Source organism: Lampris incognitus, chromosome 14 (genome assembly GCF_029633865.1).
Source record: "Lampris incognitus isolate fLamInc1 chromosome 14, fLamInc1.hap2, whole genome shotgun sequence".
Classification (NCBI taxonomy): Eukaryota; Metazoa; Chordata; class Actinopteri; order Lampriformes; family Lampridae; genus Lampris; species Lampris incognitus.
In genome coordinates this window covers 41,159,413-41,183,805 of record NC_079224.1, presented here as the reverse complement: position 1 = coordinate 41,183,805, position 24,393 = coordinate 41,159,413, and the positions used below count along the sequence as shown (strand labels likewise).

General features: G+C 43.7%; 1 protein-coding gene across 2 annotated transcripts; it reads left to right on the top strand.

The window, feature by feature from the left end:
• Nucleotides 1-3,766: 3,766 nt before the first annotated feature.
• On the top strand, nt 3,767-23,383 carry rc3h1b (ring finger and CCCH-type domains 1b). 2 transcript variants are annotated; one of them, XM_056292594.1, is made up of 20 exons: nt 3,767-3,869; nt 5,265-5,685; nt 7,634-7,754; nt 8,430-8,669; nt 8,811-8,986; nt 11,038-11,238; nt 11,499-11,631; nt 12,378-12,496; nt 13,934-14,046; nt 14,242-14,487; nt 14,767-14,987; nt 15,153-15,565; nt 15,891-16,049; nt 16,241-16,396; nt 16,843-17,065; nt 17,260-17,353; nt 17,893-17,989; nt 18,462-18,668; nt 18,972-19,075; nt 19,227-23,383. In XM_056292594.1, the coding sequence occupies exons 2-20, from the start codon at nt 5,455-5,457 to the stop codon at nt 19,381-19,383; spliced, it is 3,411 nt and encodes a 1,136-aa protein (XP_056148569.1). In that variant the 5' UTR covers nt 3,767-3,869; nt 5,265-5,454; the 3' UTR covers nt 19,384-23,383. The 2 variants fall into 2 exon arrangements, with proteins under 2 accessions (XP_056148569.1, XP_056148568.1); XM_056292593.1 differs by having other exon boundaries at nt 3,777-3,888.
• The last annotated feature ends 1,010 nt before the right edge of the window (nt 23,384-24,393 follow it).

Here is a 24,393-nt window from a genome sequence, read left to right as displayed (position 1 = left end):
TGTTTCTCAACATGTGTATAAAAACATGCATAGGCGTGAAGATGGAGCTACAAATGCAGAGACACTTCCCCCACCCTCAGACTAATAATAGCAACATCCTCATGCACATCTGTTCATCCGACATCTGTTCATCACAGGGAGCCAGCCAGGTTCTATACATAGTGTTATGTTTTACACCCTTTATACATAAAGGACAGACAAGCAAATGCTTGCACGAGGCAGCCATGAAGACACTGCAGCTGAAAAAATAATGTAAGCACACGTTCTCATTTTAAACTTTAACTAAAAAAAAAAAAAAAAAAGCTTTATTAGTTTCTCTGCAATGTGGGACACAGCAATTACTGAACCACTCATTTCCATTTTCTGTTCCTCCACCGATCCTGCAAACGTCTTTGCTAAGGACATGGCAGGTGATGTAAAACTAGGGCCAATACACTCCTGTTGAAAAATACATTTGCAAAGCCTTCACTGGCCTTTAGTGAGGGCCAGTCAGCTGAAAAATATTCTTTCATTATGACAGACGACACACAAACATGTATGTTTCATTATATATGTATGAAAATATGTATGTATGTATGTCTGTCTATCTATCTATCTATCTATCTATCTATCTATCTATCTATCTATCTATCTATCTATCTATCTATCTATCTATCTATCTATCTATCTATCTATCTATCTATCATTACTTAATGCCTCAGTTAAGGACACTTCATCAGTTGCTCAAAAACTGTATATGTAATACCAGCCAGCCTCCATTCATCAGCCAATTAAAAATAGTACCTCCTGTTGGAGAAACCATCTTGACTTTTTTTTTGTTGCTACCACTTGACTTGTCTGACATCAAGCCTAACTACTACCCCAACATAAAAATATCTTCACTCTTTAATTACAAGGTTCTTACACAGATCTACAAATAAAATATGATCAACTTCACCATAGAGGCCTACCTTTACAGTCCGTCCTACTTGATTCGTGTCTATAGCAAACGGAGCTATCTCCTCCACTCGGTTCCCTCTCTTCTCTGCTGTTGTGTCTTCGTCTTTCTTTTGCCCTCCCGTAGACCCTCTGCTTTACTTCTGTTTTTTCATCGGCAGAGCATGTCCCACTTTGTGAGGAAACGCTCTCCCAGCTGCCCGATCTCCACAACTCCTTGACTGGGTCACTTGCTTCTGCCTCCTTTTGCTCACACCTGTCCAAATAACAAACTAGGCTGTCCGAGTGTTTGAATTCCAAAAGGGCATCACTGCAACCCACCGTGTTGCCTCCATCACTCCTGGTCCCTCTTTCTGTCGTCTTGGGCCTTCTCCGAGGCACTGCTGCTGCTGAAAGCTGTGTGTAGTCCTTCAGAGGTAACGAGGCAGGTATGTGGTGTGGTCTCACCCCATTGAGAAGCAACGTTTCTGGGCGTGCAACTCTCCAGAATCCCTTCGGCGGTGCCCAGTGTCGGGATGATGATGAGGAAGATGTAGAGGAAGATGTGGAAGAAGAAAAGGAGGCAGAGGTGACGGGAGAGGAGGAAGGAGGCGCAGCGGGTGGAGGAGGGGATGGCTCATCCTTGCGACTACCTGAGCTGTCAGAGAGGAGGCTTTCCAGACTGGCCCCCTCCCCGAGCCCACGAGGCTGGCCGGACAGAAAACTGACCTCTGCCCCTTTCTCTGTCACTTTTCCCATTGCCGCCTGGCTTGCCTGTTCCTCCTGTGTTTCAGGCGGGGGGCTGTGGATCTCCAACCTTACCTGCAACTCCACTTCCTCCTCTTCCTCACTGCTACTTGAAGTCCTCCCAGAGCCTGATCGCCAAGAGGGGACACGCAAGGACACCTTCCCACTCACACGTGCCCTCTGTCTGGACAGGCCTTCAAATGAAATCTGCCCAGCTAGCTGATTCACTGGGACTTCCGTGTCCACCCTGTCTCTGTCTTTCTCTCTTTCTTTCTCCTTTCCTCTTTGCCTGCTCTGGGTGAGAGCCTTCACCTTAGTTTGCAGTGCATGCACAGCTGAACTTTGGGGAGGGAGCGATGAGGAGCACAGAGAGAGTGAGGGTGAAACTGGCTCAGGACTGGAGAAGAGACCCAAATTACTGGTAACCTCAGTACCCGAACTGATGGTAAGAGATTCTCCTTCGATATTATGCACCAGCTGGTCCTCCTCCATTTGCTAGTCAAGCACAGACTAATAATCTGGATGGATCCTGCATGAAAAATGAGGAGACAACGTTTACTTTCACAAACAGCAACCAATTACAGATATATGTTACTGACTACTTGTCTATTCAAAACCGTTTTCTATCTGATAGGCCTGGTGAGGAGACATCTAAAGTGGACTCAAGTCACATTGCCTTATCCCATGATTACTTCACAGTGCACAGGATAATCCTCTGAAATGAGAATCAACTGCTGCCGGCAATTGAACCGCTAGAGATGACCAACTGGAGTAAACAATATCGCATTGTTTTTGTTATGTAAAAGAACATAAACAATGTATACTGGATAAAAGTTATTGCACGGTTTAAAGTATAAATGTGTCATCAATTAAATTGGAAATAACCTTTTAAAAAAAAAGAGAAGCAGAAAAATGTATTTCATCTAGCCTCGAGAGGTTGATGTAAGTTCAACTGAAGATTTTCAGTATGAATTAGATCATTACAGCAGGCCACAGTCTAACAGTGGATGAATGGAGAAAAAAAACAATCATCTTGACTGAAACGATTATGGCAGACTGCACAATTAATGCTCAAACAATGTAGAATCAGTATAGATAGATAGATAGATAGATAGATAGATAGATAGATAGATAGATAGATAGATAGATAGATAGATAGATAGATAGATAGATAGATAGACATACACACATGCACTATTCACATACCTGAACATCCAGTATTGGTAGCATCCTCCTCTGAAACACTATTTCGTTCAGCAGCTGCATTTACTCAATTGTGTGCGGGCAGAGTCCATTAAAACCTGCAGCGCATAAATGTTGCAGCACACACACCACCCGAAATGTTTGCAGAAAATTGAGCAACTTTCACCTTTGGAAAAGCACACAAAAAGATCTGCCCCTTGTTTCCCCTGACTGTACAGCCACCAGTCCTGGAAGCCCTGCACAGCTATCAGCAGCAGCAGCAGCAGCAGCAGCAGCAGTGGTGGTGGTGGTGTCGAGCTGGCCGGCGGTCTCTCAATCGCGATTGGTCCGGTAATCCCTTCAGAATTCCGAGGGATTAGACAAAAAAAAAAAAAAAATGGAAATGCAAAAATGCGTGCTTTAACTTCGTCCTTGCCTCGCAAACTCAATGCTGACTGGAGCTGTCAGTTGCGTAAGTAAAGGCAGAGCACACACACAGCGACCGCCTCATCCCAACAACGAGCCTACTTTAAAATTTAAAAAAAACTGAGGCAAAAAAAATAAAAAATTAAAGGGTCGCGATTGCCTTCAACCCAAACGTTCCTCTTGTCCATTGAGGATGACGTATACAGCTGTGATAACGTGTAGAAAATACACCGTCGTAACGCTGAAAAACTGCCGATTGACAGGTCTCGCGAACGTAATGCGCGCGCGCGCACCCACGCACGCACGCGGACTTCTTAATTGGGGCGACGTTTTGCGCTGTGTGTGTGTGTGTGCCGTTTTATGTCGGTAGATGGCGCCATCGGGGCGACGTGCGCTTGCGCTCGCGCGCACGCGCACATACATGTACACACGCACGCACACCCACCCAGTTCGCAGAGCTAGCTGTAACCGGCTATCGATTCCGTTGACACCTCCCCAAACCTCGGCAGCGGCGAAGCTGCACAGTCGACATGGCGACCGAGAAAATATCGCATCATTTCCCGAAAGAAAGATGAAGGTCTTCCAAGTGTTTTGGATGAGTGAGTAACGCTAATAACGGTATGTTAGATGTAGTGGGCTAAAACGGCCGGTAAACGATGGGGTGGGGGGGATCGCCTCGGTCACATTATCGACGCATAATTGCGAACACGCAGGTTAGTTGGCTAACAGGCTAACGGTTAGTTGGCTAACAGGCTAGCGGTTAGCTTAGATTTGCGAGTGGTGGTACGGGGAGGAGAGCACGGGTTTGGCTCGTAGCGGGTTAGCCGTGTGTGAACGAGTACCGCACGGCAGCGAAAAGTCTCTCATCCCGCAGCTGCACCCCAAAACTTCGTCGCCGCCTTATGCCGGGCTTTTAATCACCACCGCCATTACCTAATGTTTTCATGTAAAGGGAGGGGAAAAGATGTTCTCTCCCGTTTGTTCGCTCGGCGGTCTGCTGAGTTACATAATCTCTGTTACCAGTCAAGATGGCTATGCTTCATTTCCTTGACGAAGTCTCGCCTACAAAGGGTCGTATTCTCGGTCAAGTAAACTGACTTGTCATAAAAAAAGATTGCTGTATAAAAGATTACTGTGTAACATTGGGTCAGATCCGGGTTGTGTGAAACAGCGACTGTTCCACGAACGCTACGCTGTCGAGTTAAGTTGCTAGTTAGCCACCCATAGCTTAGTCCGCTAACAGTGAGCTATACAATAATAACGTTTTTGGCTAGCGCTAGCAGTGATCGTTTTCAACGATTGATTATGCGGAAGTAAGTCAACGTTAACGGGGCCGAAGAAGCGGCGATTAGTCGCCGCTGTTCGCGTGTTAACGCGCAGATACGCCAAACGACGCGTAAAGCTGCGCATTTGCAAAATATTGCCCCAGATCGTTTAACTTAAATTGCTAGCTAACTTTAGCCGCATAACGAGTTAGCGGAGAGGTTGCAGGCTAACGCTAGCTGTTAGCCTCGCTGAGACCCTTTGTCCGTAATCGCAGCGACAACAAGCCCGTCTAAGTAGGCCACACAGCAGTTGTTTTGATCGCTCTCGGTCGGCTCCGATCACCGATTCTCACCAGTGGTATTTGCAGTATTGGGAATATTTGCTTTTTACTTACTGTCCTGCAGTTCTCGTCATCGAAAATGGCCCACTGGCCCACAGCCAAAGCCATTTTGAATTTCTATTATGCAAAGACACCCTCAAAGACTCCCATTTTTGACAACACTGTTTTTTACCTTTATACGTCGCCAGGGATTTAAATGTTCATCACATTGAATATTTTAGGTAAACGTTTGCTGTTATTATTGTCGCTGTTGGAAAATCCAGCGTTGTTTCCCTGCATGTCAAAGTGTTTACATTTTCATGCAGTATATATGGTGCCACAGTTTATGTAAAAATACACACGTTTAAACCTGTCTTAATTTGTTTTCCGTGTGTCTTTTTTTTTACAGTTTTCGTCACGTGATGTGATCCCAAATCCACAATGTGTGAGGACATTTGAGAACGATTGAGTTCGGAAGAAAATTTTCTTGATTCCAGTGGAATCTTTCATATGTATATTTTTTCCTCTGTGTGAAAGCATATATATATTTACACACAGTCCCCATACCCTTGACACATACGTCCCATCACCATTTAACCATGCCAGTTCAAGCCCCGCAGTGGACAGAGTTCCTGCTGTGCCCGATCTGCACACAGACTTTTGAAGAGACCGTTCGTCGGCCCATTAGTTTGGGCTGTGGGCATACTGTCTGCAAGATGTGCCTGAACAAGTTGCACCGCAAGGCCTGCCCCTTTGACCAGACAGCCATCAGCACAGACATTGAGCAGCTACCTGTCAACACAGCCCTGCTGCAGTTGGTGGGAGGACAGGTGAGATGTATGCATGTGTTTGTTTGTAAGAGAGATGACAGGTGATACCTATTAGGATTGAACAATACATCGTTTCAGAATCAACATCGCAGTACGTGTGTGACAGTCACACTGCAAAGGATGCAATGTAACACAAATCTGGCCCGTTAGTTATGTTAGGCTAAAGTTCTTGTTGCTTGATAGATTTAGCAAGGTCCATTTTTATGACTACTCTTAAACAAAAATATCCTTGTACATCTGACAAATAATACAGTCTGATTTAATTACTTTTTGGACAACTGCTTTATTTCCCCTCTAAAGTCACCCCAATCATTGCTAGTGATAACATTTTTGCAGATAAAGTTCCAAGTTAAAAGCTGCATATATATGGTGAAATTATGTAATTTCTTTTTATTCTTTAAGACAACACAATTTATTTGTAATACAACGCAAAAATATCAAAAATATCTTGATGTGGATTTTTTTTTTCAATATTGTTCAGGTCTAATGCCTATTTTACAGAACCTTTTTTTGCCAGTTTGGAGAATGATGCAGCTATGGATATGTTATGTATGGGAGAAATTTGAGTTTTTCCTGACAGTATGAATTTGCAGTAATTATTGTTTAGGCATTTGGTTTGAGTGCTATCCCTATTTTTGCTTTTGCCTGATGTACATAATCCTGAGGTAGCCTTTGATGACTCACACAGCAGTTGTCAGGCAGTAACTTAGCTTAGTTTAATTCTGCTGGGTGTTGGCACAATGGCACCATGGATAGTTGTGGTGCACTACATTTCTGTTCAAAAGTGTGTGTAATGGCTAACAAGGATTGGGAAGAGCCAATGGACTTTTGGCTTTGTTGGATAAGCTGCCAGACACATGCAGGCAGCAAGGTTGATGGTGGGTGGGATAACAACCTGATAAAGACATCCCCCATGTGTGATTATGGTGATGACTGTATTGTCCCTTCTCTCAACCTAGTGCCTACTATGGCTCAGAAAGATTAACAGAGTAGAATTGACAACCATATTAATCTATCTCACTGGACGTGAGAGCCATATTACTGGTATTTGCCATTGTCTGGAACCTGAGCTGTACCTGAGCAGTGCCTGTCATCGAAAGAGAAAGCTCATGTAAATTCTTGAAGATTTAGGTTGCTCTTTTTGACAATGTTTGGTGTCCTGTCAAATATATACAGGCAAATTTTGAAGACCAAAGCACTTGCTTCCAATATGTTCTACTGCTTTTTAAAGATAAAGCGTTGTTTCCTTTAATACATTTGCATTTACTCATTTACCAGCAAAATAATAGCCACACTTTATTTGTATTGAGTTAGCAATGATAATCAGTTGAAATAGTAACTTGAACTTTGTTTCTCAGGTAGTCACCACATGGACATCAGTAAAATCTAGCCCCTGGTAGTGATAGGAGGACATGGTACATTTTCCGTAATACTTGGTCTGACCACTGTGATCACTAGAGCTCCTACACCAATATCATGTGGTTGTCTGTGCAGCTGCTATGTGTGTTTCTGTTTAGCATGAGCTTGAATTTTGTATGTACATATTTCTCAAGGCTTTTCTCAGGTTTAAAAACCACTGAAATGTCACACAATAATGGAAATAATCTAAATATACAATGGTTTTCCCTGAACAAGGTCCCGTTTTTTTATTATATTTTCAGCTGTATGATTTGAGTTCATCACTGAGATTATCAAAAATAGGATACATTTTTTTATAGTAGGTGGTTTTTACCCTATCAGTACACACACTCCCTCACTGTTGCCACTCTTGCACAAGACCATCTGCTCCTGCAACTACATTGGGCAATCCTGGAAAATCTATTGTAAAAGTGTACTGCTGCAGGCAGTACAGAGCTGCTTAGGGATTAGTGGATAAAAGGGCCTCAATGATAGTCGTTGTAAATGTCCATTCCAAGTCTGTCCTAAAGCCTTTTGCCTTGTGGTCCAGGTTCCTAAGGCCCAGCCGGTTGCCTTGATTACGAGTCCAGAGGACTCGCAGCATTATGAGGAGGCCAGGCAGTGTGTGGAGGAGCTGGCCCTGTACCTCAAACCTCTTAGCAACACCAGAGGTAAACATATATAACTGTTTGTATGTACTTTGCTCTTTCTTTAATTTTTATCTATTTACACTGTGCTGCACACATCGCAAATGAGTCAGGTCACTGAGCTGACAGTTTTGTCTTGCTAAACGTTTACCCCTCTGAAGATAGTCACTCAACCTTGTTCCATATTTGACTTCATATTATCAATTATCTTTACTTTAGGGGCATCTAAGATAATTGAATGATGAGAGAGTTGATTCTTTTGGTTGATGCTTACATTTATTTTTATTTTGAGAACAAATACATAGCCATGTACCTCATCAATGAGGCAATTATTGTCATTGCTTGCAATTATTGTCATTGCTTTCAGTTTAACAGTCATTGCTTTCAGTTTAACAGTCATTGCTTTCAGTTTATCAAATCTGTCACCAAAATATCTGAAGATCGTTTTTTTTCCCCCTCTGCATTCATTTATCAAGAATCATCCGATACTCAAACAACCTGCAAAAAAAAAAAAAAAATGCCCCCACTCCCACCATTAGAAAAGTTAAAGATGAAAATCTCACCATTCTTCCGTGGCCACCCATAACAAAGCAGTATTGAGCATTCGACTTAAAATGTAAAATGAAAGTCTGAAGAATATTTGCCTTCCTATGTATGTTTACTGGTTCACTAAAACTCTCCAATGTCCACTGTCACCAGGTGTCGGTCTAAGCAGCACAGCACAGAGCGTCCTGAGTAGACCCATGCAGAGGAAGCTGGTGACCTTGGTCCACTGCCAACTGGTTGAGGAGGAGGGCCGTGTTAGAGCCATGAGAGCGGCCCGTTCTTTGGGGGAACGCACTGTCACTGAGCTCATCCTACAGCACCAGAACCCACAGCAACTTTCCTCTAATCTGTGGGCTGCTGTCCGTGCACGAGGCTGCCAGTTTCTTGGTCCAGGTACCCAGCTCTCCATTAGCTGTTGAGGATAGGCAATTTTGAAGCGTTCCACACCACAGCTGCTTAGAAAATTACATTTGCTGTTTTTGTTAAATGAATACTCGCCCAGAATTTTTTTGTGTGTGTGTATTTCTCTCACAGCCATGCAGGAAGAGGCCTTGAAATTGGTTCTTCTTGCTCTGGAGGATGGCTCAGCCCTGTCCAGGAAGGTTTTGGTTCTCTTTGTGGTCCAAAGGCTGGAGCCACGCTTTCCACAAGCCTCAAAGACTAGCATTGGCCATGTGGTGCAGCTCCTATACAGGGCCTCTTGCTTCAAGGTAGGTCTCTGGCTAAATCAAGCAATACACATTTTTATCAGGTCACATATTACAACTGTACTTCAGTGCCTAGTCCCTCACTGTTGGTTTTGACACTTTATATTTTGAGATATTTCAAGTCTATATACTCTACCGGTCAAAAGTTTTAGAACACCCCCATTTTCCCAGTTTTTATTGATAGCAGTTCAAGTGCAGTGAATAACCTGAAAAAGGTACACGATAAACTACCAGAGTTTAAAAAAAAATAAGTTTAGGTTACCGTTTTCCATCCATCCATTATCCAAACCGCTTATCCTGCTCTCAGGGTTGCGGGGATGCTGGAGCCTATCCCAGCAGTCATTGGGCGGCAGGCAGGGAGACACCCTGGACAAGCCGCCAGGCCATCACAGGGCCTTTAGGTTACCAAAAACTGAAAAATAATGTACATTTCAGATTTATAAAAAAAAACGCCTTTTCAGGGAACAAGTAATAGGATAACAGTATACAGCTGTTCTGCAGCAATGGAAGTAAATTAAGCCTTGAATGTTGACGCAAACAACTCCGACATGTGTCCCAACCTTTGTTGATTATTTACAAACCTTCTTTCTGTATAAAACCAGTGTTTGAACAGGCTGTCACTACACCCTCTGAAGCATTATTTGGACAATATTGCACTGCAGGAAGTAGCATATTGCAATCATAATGGCAAGAAAAACACAGCTAAGGAAGACACTTAGACCATTCTAACCTGTAAGTGTAGGACTTTTCTTAAGAGAAATTGCAAAGAAAACAAGGTGTTGGTGAGTACAGCTTCCTACACCCTCAAAAGGCACTTGGAAGCTGGAGGAAACTCTTGACAGGAAGAGGTCTCGCAGACCGAAAACCACAACAGAATCAGAAGACTAGTTTCCGAGAGTCAACAGCTTGCGTGATAGGCAACTCACAGGACAACAGCTTCAAGCACTGCTTAACACTGGTTGAAGTTAGCAAGTCGCAGTTTCAGCTGTGAAGAGAAGACTTCAAGCTGCAGGTGTGACAGGTTGAGTGGCAGTAAAAAAGCCATTGCTAGGATGACAAAAGAAGAAAAAGAGGCTTGCCTGGGCCATGAAGCACCAGCAGTGGACTACTGAAGACTGGAAGATGGTCTTACGGACCGGAGAATCAAAATTTGAAATCTTCGGCTCATCATGCAAGGCTTTTGTATACCATCGAGTAGGCGAAAGGATGGTTCCTCGGTGTGTGACACCAACTGTCAAACATTGAGGAGAAAGTGTGATGGTCTGGGGCTCTTGCTGGATTCAGAGTCGGCAACATGCGCAAAGTGACTAGCACTCTGAAGTAAGGCGCTACCACAGCATTTTGCTACCACAGCAAGATAATGCCCCAAAACATACCTCTGGGCTATGTCAGAACTACCTTAAAAGAAAAGAACAAGACAGTAAGCTTCAAATCATAGAATGGCCAGCACAGTTTCCAGACTTAAACTCCATCTAGCTGGTTTGGGATGAACTGGACAGAAGGGTGAAAGCAAAGAAACCTACAAGTGCAACACATTTGTAGGATCTTTTGCAACAGTGTTGGGGGGAAAAAAATCCGAGCAATATTTGATTTCCATTGTAGAAAGAATGCCACGTGTGTGTTCGGCTGTTATGTCTGCAAAAGGTTACTACTTTGATGAGTCAAAATTTTTGATTAAATTTTGTTAGAACGTTTCCATGATGTCTTTTTCTTATCTCCAATTTTTTATTTGTTTTATGCTTTAATTTCAGAATACACTTGAGACATTAAGCTGCGTAAATTTAAATAAAACTGAGAAAAATGGAGGTGTTCTAAAACTTTTTTGACTGGTAGTGTATATATAATTTTTGAATATCCAGCCTTGATATGAGTATAAAATTAAGTGGTATTATTCTCCTATGGAGATCCTGAATTGCCCAGTCGTCATTAAAAAAGTTCTGAAGCTCCTAAAGATAGTTATAAAACCCTCTCTCTTTGGGTAGCAAATTGCCGGAACCAAATGCACACAAACACAGTCAAACTTCCTCTTTCCTCCTTCCTCCCCGGTTGCTTAGGTGACCAAACGTGACGAAGATTCATCCCTAATGCAGTTGAAAGAGGAATTCCGTACCTACGAGGCCCTGCGACGCGAGCATGACTCTCAGATAGTTCAGATTGCCATGGAGGGAGGACTGCGTATTGCTCCAGACCAGTGGTCTTCTCTGCTCTATGGAGATCAGTCTCACAAGTCACACATGCAGTCTATCATAGATAAGGTTGGTATACATTTGTTTTTCCTCCCATTCAAATCCTTTTTAACATACCTAAATATTTCATTTTTCTTCATCTCTTTAAGTCTATGCAAAAAACAAAGCCTCCTTGTCATTAGAAAATCTAATTTCAGTGTTAGAAAGCATAACTGTAAAACATTGTATTGCACTTGATTCAAAATCAAGAGAAATAAACAGAAGCAAGGGTAGTCAGAAGAAGTGTGGCAAAAGCAAAGAATAACTCTGCTTCCCTGCTTTTGCTGTAGCTCCAGACCCCGGCCTCTTTTGCTCAGAGCGTCCAGGAACTCACCATCGCACTCCAGAGGACAGGAGACCCAGCCAACCTTAATAGACTGCGACCCCATCTGGAGCTACTGGCTAACATTGACCCCAGCCCTGGTGAGAAGCTTGCTATTCCTGGCCTTCCTCGGTGTATCAGTTTCCTATAATGCATGTTATGTAGTGGTGGGTTTCACCAGAATCTTAACTTGAGACGTCTAGATTGCACTAATCTCTTAACCTATTTCAATTTACTTTTCATTACATCTTGTCCTATCAAAAGAAATGCCTTAAAAACTGGTAGTGATGATACCATGGTAAGAGCTTATTCACCCAGTGAGAATCAGCCATTGCACTCTGTTTATGCGTACTCCCACCATTTCCAAATGAAAGAATCTCAACTGTGTAATTTCCGGTGGAGAAGTTGGAGACAGCTGAGAGACATAAAAGTAAGGGGACTGTTCTTCAGCTAGATGGCCACGGGCTCAAGATCTCAGCTAACAGCAAGCTTCAGCCCTGTTTAAGTGCCCTGGGGTGCTGTTCTCTACCTGAATCTGCATGCTGTGGTAGGAGACAATTGGAGAAGAAAAAAAAATCTTGTGATCGTCAAAGGAGTGTTTAAGAAAAAGTAGAAATGGTTGGCCTTGAAAACAAGATGAGCCAAACAAATTTTAATTTGATGGAAAGAGTTTTGAGATACTAGAGATGTTCTTTATTTGTCAAGTTAGAGGCTCTGATTTCCTCAAGTTGAGCTCTGGCAAGGTCAGTGAAGTATCTGCATTTTCCCTAGGTTATAAAAACATACTAAGTTGAATGTTTACCTAAATTGCCTATTTTTCTCATTCCCAATTATTTCTTTTTAACAGATGCTCCCCCTCCTACATGGGAGCAGCTAGAGAAGGGATTGGTTGCTGTGAAGACAGTGGTACACGGTCTGGTGGATTTCATCCAAAACCACAGCAAGAAAGGAGCTGACCCACAGCAGGTCTGTTTAGCTGCCTGGCCAAACAAAAGCTAGTGTTAATTCAGTTAATCCCTGACTTTTTTCTTCCAAACAGAAGTATTAAATTTTGCCTTGAAATGCTTTCTAACCTGTACACTAACAAATAGAATTTAACCATAAGCGTTCCTTAGTTTTTCTACAGTCTTAAGACATTTTGAACTGAGAGTAGCCCTGGGAAATATGCTCTTCAACTTGGACAGTTGTCTTGTAGATCAGTGCCAAATTTAATGTAATGTAAACCTCAGATAACTGATCGTGATTGTTGTAATGAACAGTAAAATTAGCTAAATTATGTTTGATGGATTGTAGTTATTGCTTTTTTGATAGGTGCAAATGAAATTATTTTACTGTATGACTGCCAGGTTATATATAGAAAGGATGTTTGGGTGTGTGTGCAAACTAAGCATATTTTCTTTGCGCTAAGCTATGGCGGTTATCTAACTTAAGTTTTATGAGGTTACTGTACAAGACAATTATGAAAATTACCTGTTCATTAAAATTCAAAACTCAAGAGCAGTTTCAGATACTTGAACTGGAAGACCTTATGTACAAACCAAGATGATAACGCAGGGCTCCAGGTGGTTGCACGTGCAACCAAAAATCTGTCAGATGCGACTGAACATTTTCATTGGTCGCACCAGTGCACCTGAAATTTAGCAGGTATTTGCAGTTTTTTACCCCCCACCTGCATTCTGCGAAGACATCCTACTGCATCCTGCTATCCTACTATCCAATGAGGCAGAGTAGGGCGGATCTTCGCAGAATGCGGTGGGGGGGGGGGGGTAATGCGTATGAATGAGACCGCGCCCTATACTCCTCCTCGAGCGACATCACAACCTTAAAACATGCGTGTAATTCAAAATGAAGAGAACTATTGATTATTTTTTTGTCAAGAAAAATGCTGCGGTGCCTGTTACACCTGTCCCTGGCCCTGAAAGGCCCAGCCCAGACCCGACATCATTGGCGGAGGTAACCATACCATAAAAATGAGTTACTGCGGTGCCAAAAGGTGCGGTGAAAAATTTGGGTGCACCTAAATGAAAAAATTCAGTGCATTAGTGCAACCAATGTAAAAAGTTAGTCTGGAGCCCTGATGATAGCTCCCATACAAGTTTGTGATTATAATTTTTATTTGGGGAGTTGGATGTATCTTTTTTTTTCATATTAATGCTGCTCGTGTAAAATACTCTGCTGAAATGACCATGAATTTTAATATTTCAGAACCCTTGGTACCACAGATACTGTAAAATCTAAATAGTTTCACCGTCTTTGTCATTTTGTCTTATTACATAACTGTTCTTTGTCATTGACCCAAATGCGCTCCATACGTTTTTTTTTTTAGAAACTACTCAAATGTCACTTGGAAAAAAAATAGCCTCTCTTGTTCCCTTACTCCTCTCCTCCAATGTCTCTCTTTAGCCTCCTCAGCACAGTAAATACAAGACGTACATGTGTCGTGACATGAAGCAGAAGGGAGGCTGTCCTCGCGGAGCCAGCTGTACCTTTGCTCACTCTCAGGAAGAACTGGAGAAGTGAGTCACAGTTGCCAATATAAACATTGTTTACGTCCCATCTATTTAAATTTCCCCTTATCACAATAGTAAAGATAATGCAAAATGTGCAAACGTTACACACAGACGGATTATATGATTTAATCATAGTTTTGTATTCTTGTGTATGGTCGAAATTAAGGCGTCTCTGTTGGGTAACCTTTGTGTATTCCCCAGGTATCGTAAAATGAATAAGCGTCTGGCTGCTCGCCTTCCTGGTTCAGGAGGCCTCATGCCTGATGAGGGCCTTCCCATGGATACAGGGGTGACCCGTAAGCCCTCACCTCTCACAAACGGCAGTGGTGCGCCGTCTCTTCCCCAGCTCATTGCCCGTGGAACAGATACAGGAGCATATGATCTGCTACGTAAGCCTATCAAGTTGGATGGAGGGAGTTCCAGCACCTCAGGATCACCCCCTGACTCGTGAGTCTGTACCCTTTAATGCCATGCCTGGCTGGCTTTAGAAGTGGTATTTTATTTATTTTGTTTTATTTGGCGTTTGGTAACCCTTGCTGCTGACTTTGTTACAATGGTAGGAAAGCTAAAAAGGACAAATATGAGTACCAAGTTGTTCAGTACCAAAATGATCTGGACTGGTTCTCTTTCCAGCTAATACTGATCTGTTGTATCTGCATTTATTTGTCGGCCTTTTTTGTTACCTATCTGTCTGTAAATCTAATCTCATTCAATCTATTCATGTAGTCTGGATTCAGTGCCCAAACCTGGCATGCCCATGCCAACCCACGCCATGGGCCACTCCAGGTTGCCAACAGACCACCTTTCTGGTATGAAGCAGATGCCCATGGTACCCAGAGGTTCACCAATGTACCCTCAGCAGCAGCAGCAGCTACCTGAGATGTACTACTCTGACACCCGCCCGCCACCCTCAGCTTCACAATATGAGCACTCACAGTACCCCACAGGTAAGGATTGACTGGAGCAGATAGGTTTTCTCTATCCTTGTTTTAGACAAACTTAATTGTGTTTTACATCAAACATATATGTGGACTCACAACATTTATTATTTTCTACTTAATAGAAAAAAGGTGATGGTTTGGTATTAATTAGACTGTCTCTTTGTTTCAAAGGTTACCCTTACCAACAACCACCGCAGTATTCTCGGGGCTACATCCGTAACCCTCCACCCCCAAGTGAGCCAGCAGGACCCCCTTACCAAGACCCCTACCCTGGCTATGGTCCTCCAGATCGCTCCTACCAAGCCCCACACTCTGGCCCTCCCTTTTCATATCCTCCTCCTCAACATTATGACACCCGAGGCCGCCATGGCCCCTACCATGGCCCACCTCCTCCCCCCCAGCCATACCCCTCACAGAGGGATGACCTAGTCAGGATGAGCCCAGCGCCCTTGGATGGGCCTCCTCCATCAGCAGGGCAGGGTGGCTCACTCTACCACCCTGAGCCTACTGCGCGGGACAGGTACCCTCCAGAGGGCTACTACCCAGCTGGTGCCCAACCTCCACCTATGAGGGCTTATGCCAGAGTGAGTTTGGTGTAGTTTTCCTCTCCCTGTTCACTGGTTGTCCCTAACAGTCGACTAGTGGTGTAGTAATCAATAATAACTTATTGCCGCTCCACTCCATCATAATTCTCCAAAGGCCTTAGTTGGAGGTGAACAACAGTCAACATAATCAAATTTTAAAGTCTGAATCATAAAAGATAGGATCTTGGGAAATCTTCTTGATTAAATAGGCAAATAATTTAATGTTAGATGCATAGATGATAAAGAGGTGACTCTCAACCATTGAACATGCAGAATAGAATACATAGGTGAGACGAATTTAATTTTGTGTATGTGTGTGGGTTAGGAGCCACCGTATGGTCGTTCTCAGCCCAGCCTGGACTACTTGCACCGTCGCCGGCAGGAGCTGATCTCCCAGCTAGAGGAGAGGAAAGTCATATCACCACCACCCTTCGCCGCCTCCCCCACCCTCTCTCACCCCTTCCCCAGCGACTACCCTCCAGAGGTTAGCACTACCTGGACTAATGGAAATTTGTCTAAGGCTGATCCAAATTGTGCCTGAGGCTTTATGTGAAAAATGGGATATTTTCATTGTCAGGACTTTTAATAAAAGTTCAGCAGCTGAAAAGAAGCCTTTGCTTGGCATCCATGGATTAGTGAAAATGGTTTCTGTTTGTGTATATTCTGTTTCCACAGTATGGTGAAGAGAGCTCCAAAGCCTTTGGGAAGTGCAGGGAGCCTGACTATGCAGGGCAGTACTCCCCTTGGTCTTGCGACACCATTGGCTCCTACATTGGCACCAAGGATGCCAAACCCAAAGACGTCATGGCTCCTGGTACCATGGAGATGATGGTGAGTTTAGCCGGAGTGCTCTGAACAGACACTGATACACATGTTCTCTTTAACTGCAGTGTTTCAGGTGTGATAAGTGAAGAGGAAGCCATTTAAATTCTGCTCTCAACCCCCAAATATCATGTCTCCTACTAGTGTTAACTCAATTGAGTCCACAATTGCTACTTCAGTGCACATAAGTTATATTGTTCAACTTCCCTATACTGAAGGTAAACAATTGTCACGATCCGGGTGATATTGATAAACAATTAAAACATTAACTGGGTCTCATACCTCATAGGGATTTAAGTCCAGCTGTTATTGTCCTCTCTTTTTAGTTAGTTTCTCAATTTAGCTGGTACTATTATTTTACTGAATCTCTCTCTCGCTCTCTCTCTCTCTCTCTCTCTCTCTCTCTCTCTCTCTCTCTCTCTCTCTCTCTCTCTCTCTCTCTCTCTCTCTCTCAGAATGTGGAGGCTAAGGGTCTGAGGGAGCCTTCTCTGGAAGCCCCTCGGAGGGGTGCAGAAGTAAAGGATGACGACCCCATTATCCCATTTGGCCCCCAGCCCACTGTTTCACGCTTTGGTGCAATCTCCCGCACCTCTAAAACAGGCTACCAGACCACTGGCCCTGTCCAGGCCATGGCCTCCACGCCACAGAACCCAACTTCTAAACACTTGGCCATGGCTGGTAAGAAACACACGTGGAAGAGCCTGCCATTTTGCACATTTCATTCACCTATCTACAGTAAATTTGCAGGCAGTGTTCATAATTTTCTCCTGACATTTAGCATTTTCTTACCTGGCTGAATAACAGTGTTCCTTGGCCAATCACAAGTTCATCATGGAACCTTTTGTAACACTACTTTGCCTCTTCATTCATAGCGGAATACTCGTATGGAAACCACGGGGGGTGGGGTGGGGGCTCTTACCCCTCCCACCAGGCTTGCTCCTCCTCTCAGGGACATTTCAGTGAGCGGTGAGAGCTTTGTGTATTTTGCCTAGTACTATTTTTATTCAATAATTTTATGATATTGTCTCATTGATAAGGCTTTGAGTGGACTTGTGTATGGTTTTAATATCAGAGGTAAACATTTCATGTTGCACTCTTAAGCTGGCAACATAAAAGCGATTTGTGCTGTTATGCTAGATAGCGCCATAGTAAGACACAGCCTAGGAGACACAGGTTTGTTGATTTATCATATCAGAAGTGTGCAGTGATGAGCCGAGTCACTTGTTGGGTTAGTTGGCTAAAGACAAGTCATCCCTACTGAAGAGCCACTCCAGGTTTATCATATATGAGTGAGCCTCATACAGCATCAAGGTGGAAATGTTGAGCAGTGCTAAGGTAGTGCTGCCTTGTAAGTTGGGTGTCACTACTCTCTCCATTGGCAAAACAACATCTTGGCCTGGTGCAAAGTGCTTTTGCCTGTGATCATGTGTTGCCTGCTTTAGTGAAAAATTAGGATAGTTTGAGCAGTTTGATCAGTTTCTCATGAAGTGCCCATCTCTCATCAGCCTGCCCATGGCAGCCCCAGACAGAGAGCAGTTGAAGATCGAGCTGCAACAGGTCAACCAACAGATAAACCAACAAACCCAGATGCACAACATGGAGGTTTGAATGCTCTCTTACCTAACCAAGCTTGAAAACAAATTTGATTTCCATGTCTTAAAGGGGAATTAATCAAGTCCCTTGAAAAGACTTGCTAAACCGTTGGTGAGTTACTAAACTGACCTCCGGTGTATATGACAGTACATATATTCTATACTTGTAGACCCACTGTCACTTCCCATTTGATATTTTTTGCAGTGAAAAACAATCATAGGTCAGTAATGTGTTGGCTATGACATAAAGACTATCAGAAATGGGTGCAGAAGTACTATCATCATCATCACTGACTAAAACCTTCAAATTAATTATATAATTAAAGGATTTTTAAATTGTAAAATGTATGAGCCCGGACCAGCTTAATCCAGTTAGGTTGCACAACATTGTTTTTTTTTTGTTATGTCCACATTGATTTACATCATCCTTTCCTTCCTGTACTCGTCCTCCCCTTTCTTGTTCTCCTTTCTCCCCTCGTCAGGCTGCCAGTAACTCTCTGCTGCTCCAAAGGGAGGCCAGTGCATTAGCTGGCCAACCTGTCCAGTCTAGCCAGACGGCAGCGCAGCAGCAGCAGCCTAAGTGGCCAGCAGGGGGCGCAAGCACGACGGCGATCTCTAGCGAACAGCTCAGCCTTGAGCTCCACCACGTGGAGAGAGAGATTGGCCTGAGGACCCGTGAGATGGCCATGGTGAGGCAGAGTGCTTAGTGGGTTCTGATGGGCATTGTGAGAGGTGGTAAAATAAAAAAAGCTATTGTTTACGAGAGAAGCATTAGCTTGTATGGTGATTCCATGAAATTCCCTGTTTGTAGAGACAGTGTGTAATGGCGCCATACATCACAGTTATACTCTTTACACAGTGACTGAAGCCTGAATGTATGAATATTAGAAAATCAGGAGTCCTGACATGGATAAGCAGTCGGGTCAAATGACTATATAAAATTCATGATAATTAAAGATTTGCATTAAGTGAGTTGTTGATTACTTTAACAGGAGAGCCAGGCAGCCCATGAAGTTCAGCAGTACAAGATGAAGGCTGCAGAGAATGGACAACCGGAGCACAAGACCCAGCTGGAGGAGATCTCGCTGGCTCTTGGGTGGGTGCGCGCGCGCACACATACACACACGCACACACACACACAGAATCACGTATCTGAACAGTTAAAACACATTCCTTTTCATACATCTGTGCAAAGTGTTCTCATGCTCACTACCCCCCTCATTTCTTTCCTCCCGTTGTCTCTTCAGCGAGGTTTCCAATGGCTCCAGTGGTCTGCAGGAAAGCGGGGTGGGCGGATCCATGCTGTCACTTACCAATAAGACATCTTCCCTGAGCCTCTGTTCTGATCCAGGAACCGGGAGTTCAGAGATGCAGAAGAATGGTGTGGTCCATTCCTGCTCGTAGTGTGCACATACATACACACACACACACACACACACACATACACACACAAACAAACGCTCGAATGAAAAGCATGCACAGGCACACATACACATTTTATTTAGAAGATGAGCAGTATCTGCCGTGATATGAATTTTCTTTCTTTTTGTTCTGTGAATGAGCTTTTTTAAAATGACTTTCATTGCCTGGAAACCAGGGCATTTGATAACATTTCTCATTTTTGCTTTTTCTCGTTTTCTCGTTTGTTGTTGTTTTCTTTGTTTTTGTTTGTTTTTTCTTACTGGGACTACAGGTTAACAAGGCTCACAAAAAATGTATCGGTAAAGCAAATGGTGGTGGTGATGATAGTAACAGTGATGCAACTTAATTCAAGACGGCTAGACTCACTTCTGCTGCATAAATACCGTAGAAATGTAAAGTAGCGGCTACCCCCTCCCCCCCCACACACACACACACACACAAGAGCAGTTCTTTTTGTCTGACAGCATGAGTATGCAGATCTATATGCACCTTTAGGAACTGTTACATATTTCGTGTTTGCGTTCGATGCCAGCCTGATGACATGCGAAGACGTTTCGAGACAAGTCGTATTTGACGGAGCATAGACATTATTTTGCTGGTTACTCAGGAACTCTCACCCCCCGAATCGTAGATGGTGGTTGGCCAGATGACGACGCTCCGGGGAGGAGGAAACTTTGATTTTCCTACCGATGTTCAGCCTCGGTTCAAATGCATATCGGCAAGTTGTTCATAAGTCACATTAAGACCACATGCACTTCCTTCGCCGTGAGAAGTATTTTATTAGTGCATTTTATGAATATATCATATGTCTGTTTCATACTTGAAAAAGCAGTATATTATATATTTAACCGAAGCATTCTGTTTTAAAGATTGCAAAAAGTGAGTCTTTTTGATAATGAGCTTTGCTTGTGTTTTCTATCAGGGAACCTACTGTTTGCTTCTCTCAGTTGTGGTGTGACTTTTAATGTCTTCTGCCTGTGCTATGACAGGGCTGTCATTTGGTCTCGGTTTTTCCCGCTGTGCACTCCTTCACAGTGCCATTGACGCTATGAAAAAGCATGCATGTCAACACGAAACGCGCCTGCGGGACATCCGAGAGGGTACATTTTGTTTTTTTCACATCAGTAGACTGGTGAACCTCCACCCTCTTCATAAATTTGACTATCTACTGTTTGGTGGAAGGAGCGAGTCCCCTCCTCCCCTGTCGCATCTGGTCACACTAAAGGCCTCCCCATTGGGATTATCTCGTCATTTTTCTCCTTAACTTCTATGAAGTTGCATTCCCTTGTGTTGTTGTTCTTGTTTTTTTTTCTCTCTCTCTCTCTTCCATGCTTTATGTTGTCACGATCCAGGGGGTGTGACTCACCTGAAATTATCTGTGCACACCAAAACCTTGACACCTAGCGTGAATATTACATATTTAGTAGGAGAGACCTTACTCGTCAAGCATTTAAATAGCTTATCACAAAAAAAACAAAACATGAAGTACTTTAAAAAGGCATCGCGTTATGGCATGTTAGCTGCAAGATGAATTCATGGTAGTTGTCTTGGTTATGATCTCGCCATAATGGATGTTCTCTGGCGAGATTGGACAAGTTCATCTATTTAAGCACTGAGTCTATTTAAGCCTCTGGAGTTAGTAGTTGACAAGTTTTCAGTTTACTTTCTCACAATGTTTTGATTCACGACTTGCTGTTATCATCACCACCAGCTGGATTATTTCTCTTGCTCTTTGACCACCGCGTGCATTGTTTGTTGCTACTGCTCGGTTAGCAGCTCTCTGCCTTTTGTAAACCGTCGACATGATTGGCAACATTTAATAGAGCTGGGCTGAGACGCAAAGAGTGAGTCCTCTTGCTCAAACGGTTAAGGGACATGGATAGAGGTGACACTGGTGACGCTAGTCATTTTGGTGCGACGTTCGGTCTTCGTTCGGCTCAGACAAGGTGTGTGAAAGAACTGACAAAATTCTGTTGGACAGATCCACAAGTACCAGTAAGTCAGCTGGACGAAGACTTGTGGATTCGGTAAGCATCCGTGAGCATATGTCTGAAGTCCCATTCGGTCATTTTGACCAGGCATCGCTTCTTCCCGATTTGTCAGAGCCTTGGAAAATGAATGTTTTGGGGTTTCCACTTGTTCTCGTATTTCAGCCACACTTCGAGCCCCTTGAGGCTGCTCCTCGCTACATTTATTGTTTAGGTACACAACTCACTTATACATGAGTATGTATACATACATTAATATACTAAAGCACTATTAACGTGCCACCTCTTATTCTACTCGCTCAGCATTTATATTAAATGATCTCTATTTAGAATCAGCCATTTTTTTTTCTGTCCACTGGTTGCCAACACAGACTTTATCCTTTCCCAGACGAAGGACTTCTCTGTGTGCATTGATGTGTTCTCACTTAATCTTTTTGTGTTCAAACAAAGAAAATGTTTTCGACTATGCTTCCGAAGAAGATAAATTTCTGTAACTTTGGAAAATTTATGATTTTTTTTTTGTGTGTGTGTGATTGTATTGTAGAATATGTACCCTGACCGTGGCTTCTTTTTTTTTCCCCCCTCAAAGTGTGCTGTACTGGGTGATGGTGTCGAGGTCTTAGCTAAGTGCAGGTGGATTCTCCGCCCTCCCGCCCCCTCAAGAGGCAATTCCTTAAGTCTCTAATGAAAGGTTGGCCTTATTTCCTTTGTGAAGTCTCCTCTCTTCCCAAAAAGAGCAGGCGATGATTCCCGACAAATCGATTAACACTTAATTGGCATGATTCGGAGTCGAACAGACTCTGAGACAATACCTACCCCCCCCCCCCCCCGTGAAAAACTGCCCCTAAAAATCACTTTGTTCATGCAACGATGCCAAATCCCAAGATTGGAAAGCAAGACTTTGTTTGAGGAAAGGTTATTGTTGGGGTTCGTAGTTTATATTTGGCGATGTCTTTTGTCTGCGGTAGCCGGGTGGAATCACCGACCTCCGAGTCTTAGTGAGCGCCGTTCCTTTTACCTCACTTGGTTTCATTCTTACTCTGTCTACAGCAAGACGTTCGCACACAGACTATTGTTGTTATGTTTTTTTTTCATTTAGGCGTAGTCACAGGACATTGGCCTACCTGTCAGATTCTGCTCTGGGACCGGTAGTAATTGACCCAAAAGAAATACGTGGCGAGCTCATCAAAAAGACGGGCCGGGTTTTCGACCGTACATCCACAACATTTGATGGTGTTAAGCATCGTATTGTCTCTCACTGTAGAAATAGCTCGACCCGCGTCACACCCCCGATCTTACCAAAAGGGTCCCTGTAGCCACACACACAACACACACACACACACACAGACACACATACACAGACACATTTTCAAAGGCTTGTGGCGCAGCAGAATTGACACATGGCAAGTGTATGGAATGGTTTTCTATTTAGTAAATAGCGATGATGTTCATTTCAATTTCCTGTTGTTTTTTTTTTTTTTCTTCTTCTTTGTTTCTGAGTGAAACTGCCGCCTACCCCTTCTTTACATAGCCGATTAACCCCTCCACTCCTTTGACCACTGAACTCTGTTAGTGCTGTTTGAGACTCACATCTTATTCCCTGACTTTCCGGGGAAATACGCAAATGGCTTTTTTTATATTACTCCCGTGTAAAATATCTCTTAAATTAAGGTACAGGTTTGATTTCAGCAAGAAAAAAAAAAGTTTTTTATATGTATATTATACTCCATTAAGGAATGACTAGAATTACCTTCCTACAATGTGGATGTAGCCATTATTACGCCATTTTGACTTTGTAAGAGAATTCACTGTGTGAAAATTGGTTTGCATTTTTGTATAATACAATCTGCTTTTTTGTTTGATACAAGAGGGAGGTCAAACTGGAAGTTTGAAGAGGGGGAAAAAAAGAACCTGTGAATTTGCGAAAACTAAATTGTAAGTTATGTGCAACAGTGATTCTGAGCTAAGGGGGAAGGATTAAATGATATTGCTAACTCTTCAATTCTGTGTCGTTGTTTTGTCTTAAGTTCATCCACCGAGTGTTAACAATTACCACGTCCGATGAGTTACCATGGCAACGAGCAATAACATCAAAACTTTTTTCAGGGGGGGGGGGTCTCCCTTTTTCCGCCCCAATTGTACCCGGCCAATTACCCCACTCTTCCGACCCGTCCCAGTCGCTGCTCCGCCCCATCTGCCGATCCGGGGAGGGCTGCAGACCACCACACGCCTCCTCCCATACATGTGGAGTCACCAGCTGCTTCTTTTCACCTGACAGTGAGGAGTTTCACCAGGGGGACGTAGCGCATGGGAGGATCACACTATCCCACCCCCCAGTTCCCCCCATCCCCCTGAACAGGAACCCAAACCGACCAGAGGAGGCGCTAGTGCAGCGACCAGGCTTCCCACCCGCAGACACGGCCAATTGTGTCTGTAGGGACGCCCGACCAAGCCGGAGGTAACGGGGATTCGATCCGGCGATCCCCGTGTTGATAAGCAACGGAATAGACCGCCACGCCACGTCACTTCATAATCGACCCCAGATTTCATGATATTGATTTCAAGGGTCCGAGTAGTGATTGCTCTCGTGCAGCGCTGCTGAATGTGACAAGAAAAACGGACACGTGTTTTCATTGTGGTATTCATTTGAGGAGGTTTTTAATTTTAGAGGGTATTTAAAAAAACATATTTTGTAGTTGGAGCAAAGCAAAGAAAAAAAGCACAGATCTGTGTCTTGCCTCTCCTTGGGACCAGTATTAATACACCCTGTTTACCCTGGGAAGCGAGATCTGTTAGAGCCCCAGTCTCGAACCAGCGATGTCTCACGCTCGAACCAGCGACGTCTCACGCTCGAACCAGCGACGTCTCACGCTCGAACCAGCGATGTCTCACGCTCGAACCAGCGACGTCTCACGTCGTCTGCCGTCCTGTGTTACCAGCTTGGGTCTGAGTGTCCCCACTTCGCGCTGGGGTTTTGTTGGCGCACCCTAATGACGTGAGCACG

Excerpts from the sequence above, each read along its gene's own strand:
- rc3h1b (XM_056292594.1), top strand. The coding sequence starts at position 5,455 with ATGCCAGTTCAAGCCCCGCAGTGGACAGAGTTCCTGCTGTGCCCGATC. Across the intron at positions 11,239-11,498 it reads TGCAGTCTATCATAGATAAG|CTCCAGACCCCGGCCTCTTT; the intron begins GTTGGTATACAT and ends CTTTTGCTGTAG. Across the intron at positions 14,488-14,766 it reads TCAGGATCACCCCCTGACTC|TCTGGATTCAGTGCCCAAAC; the intron begins GTGAGTCTGTAC and ends CTATTCATGTAG.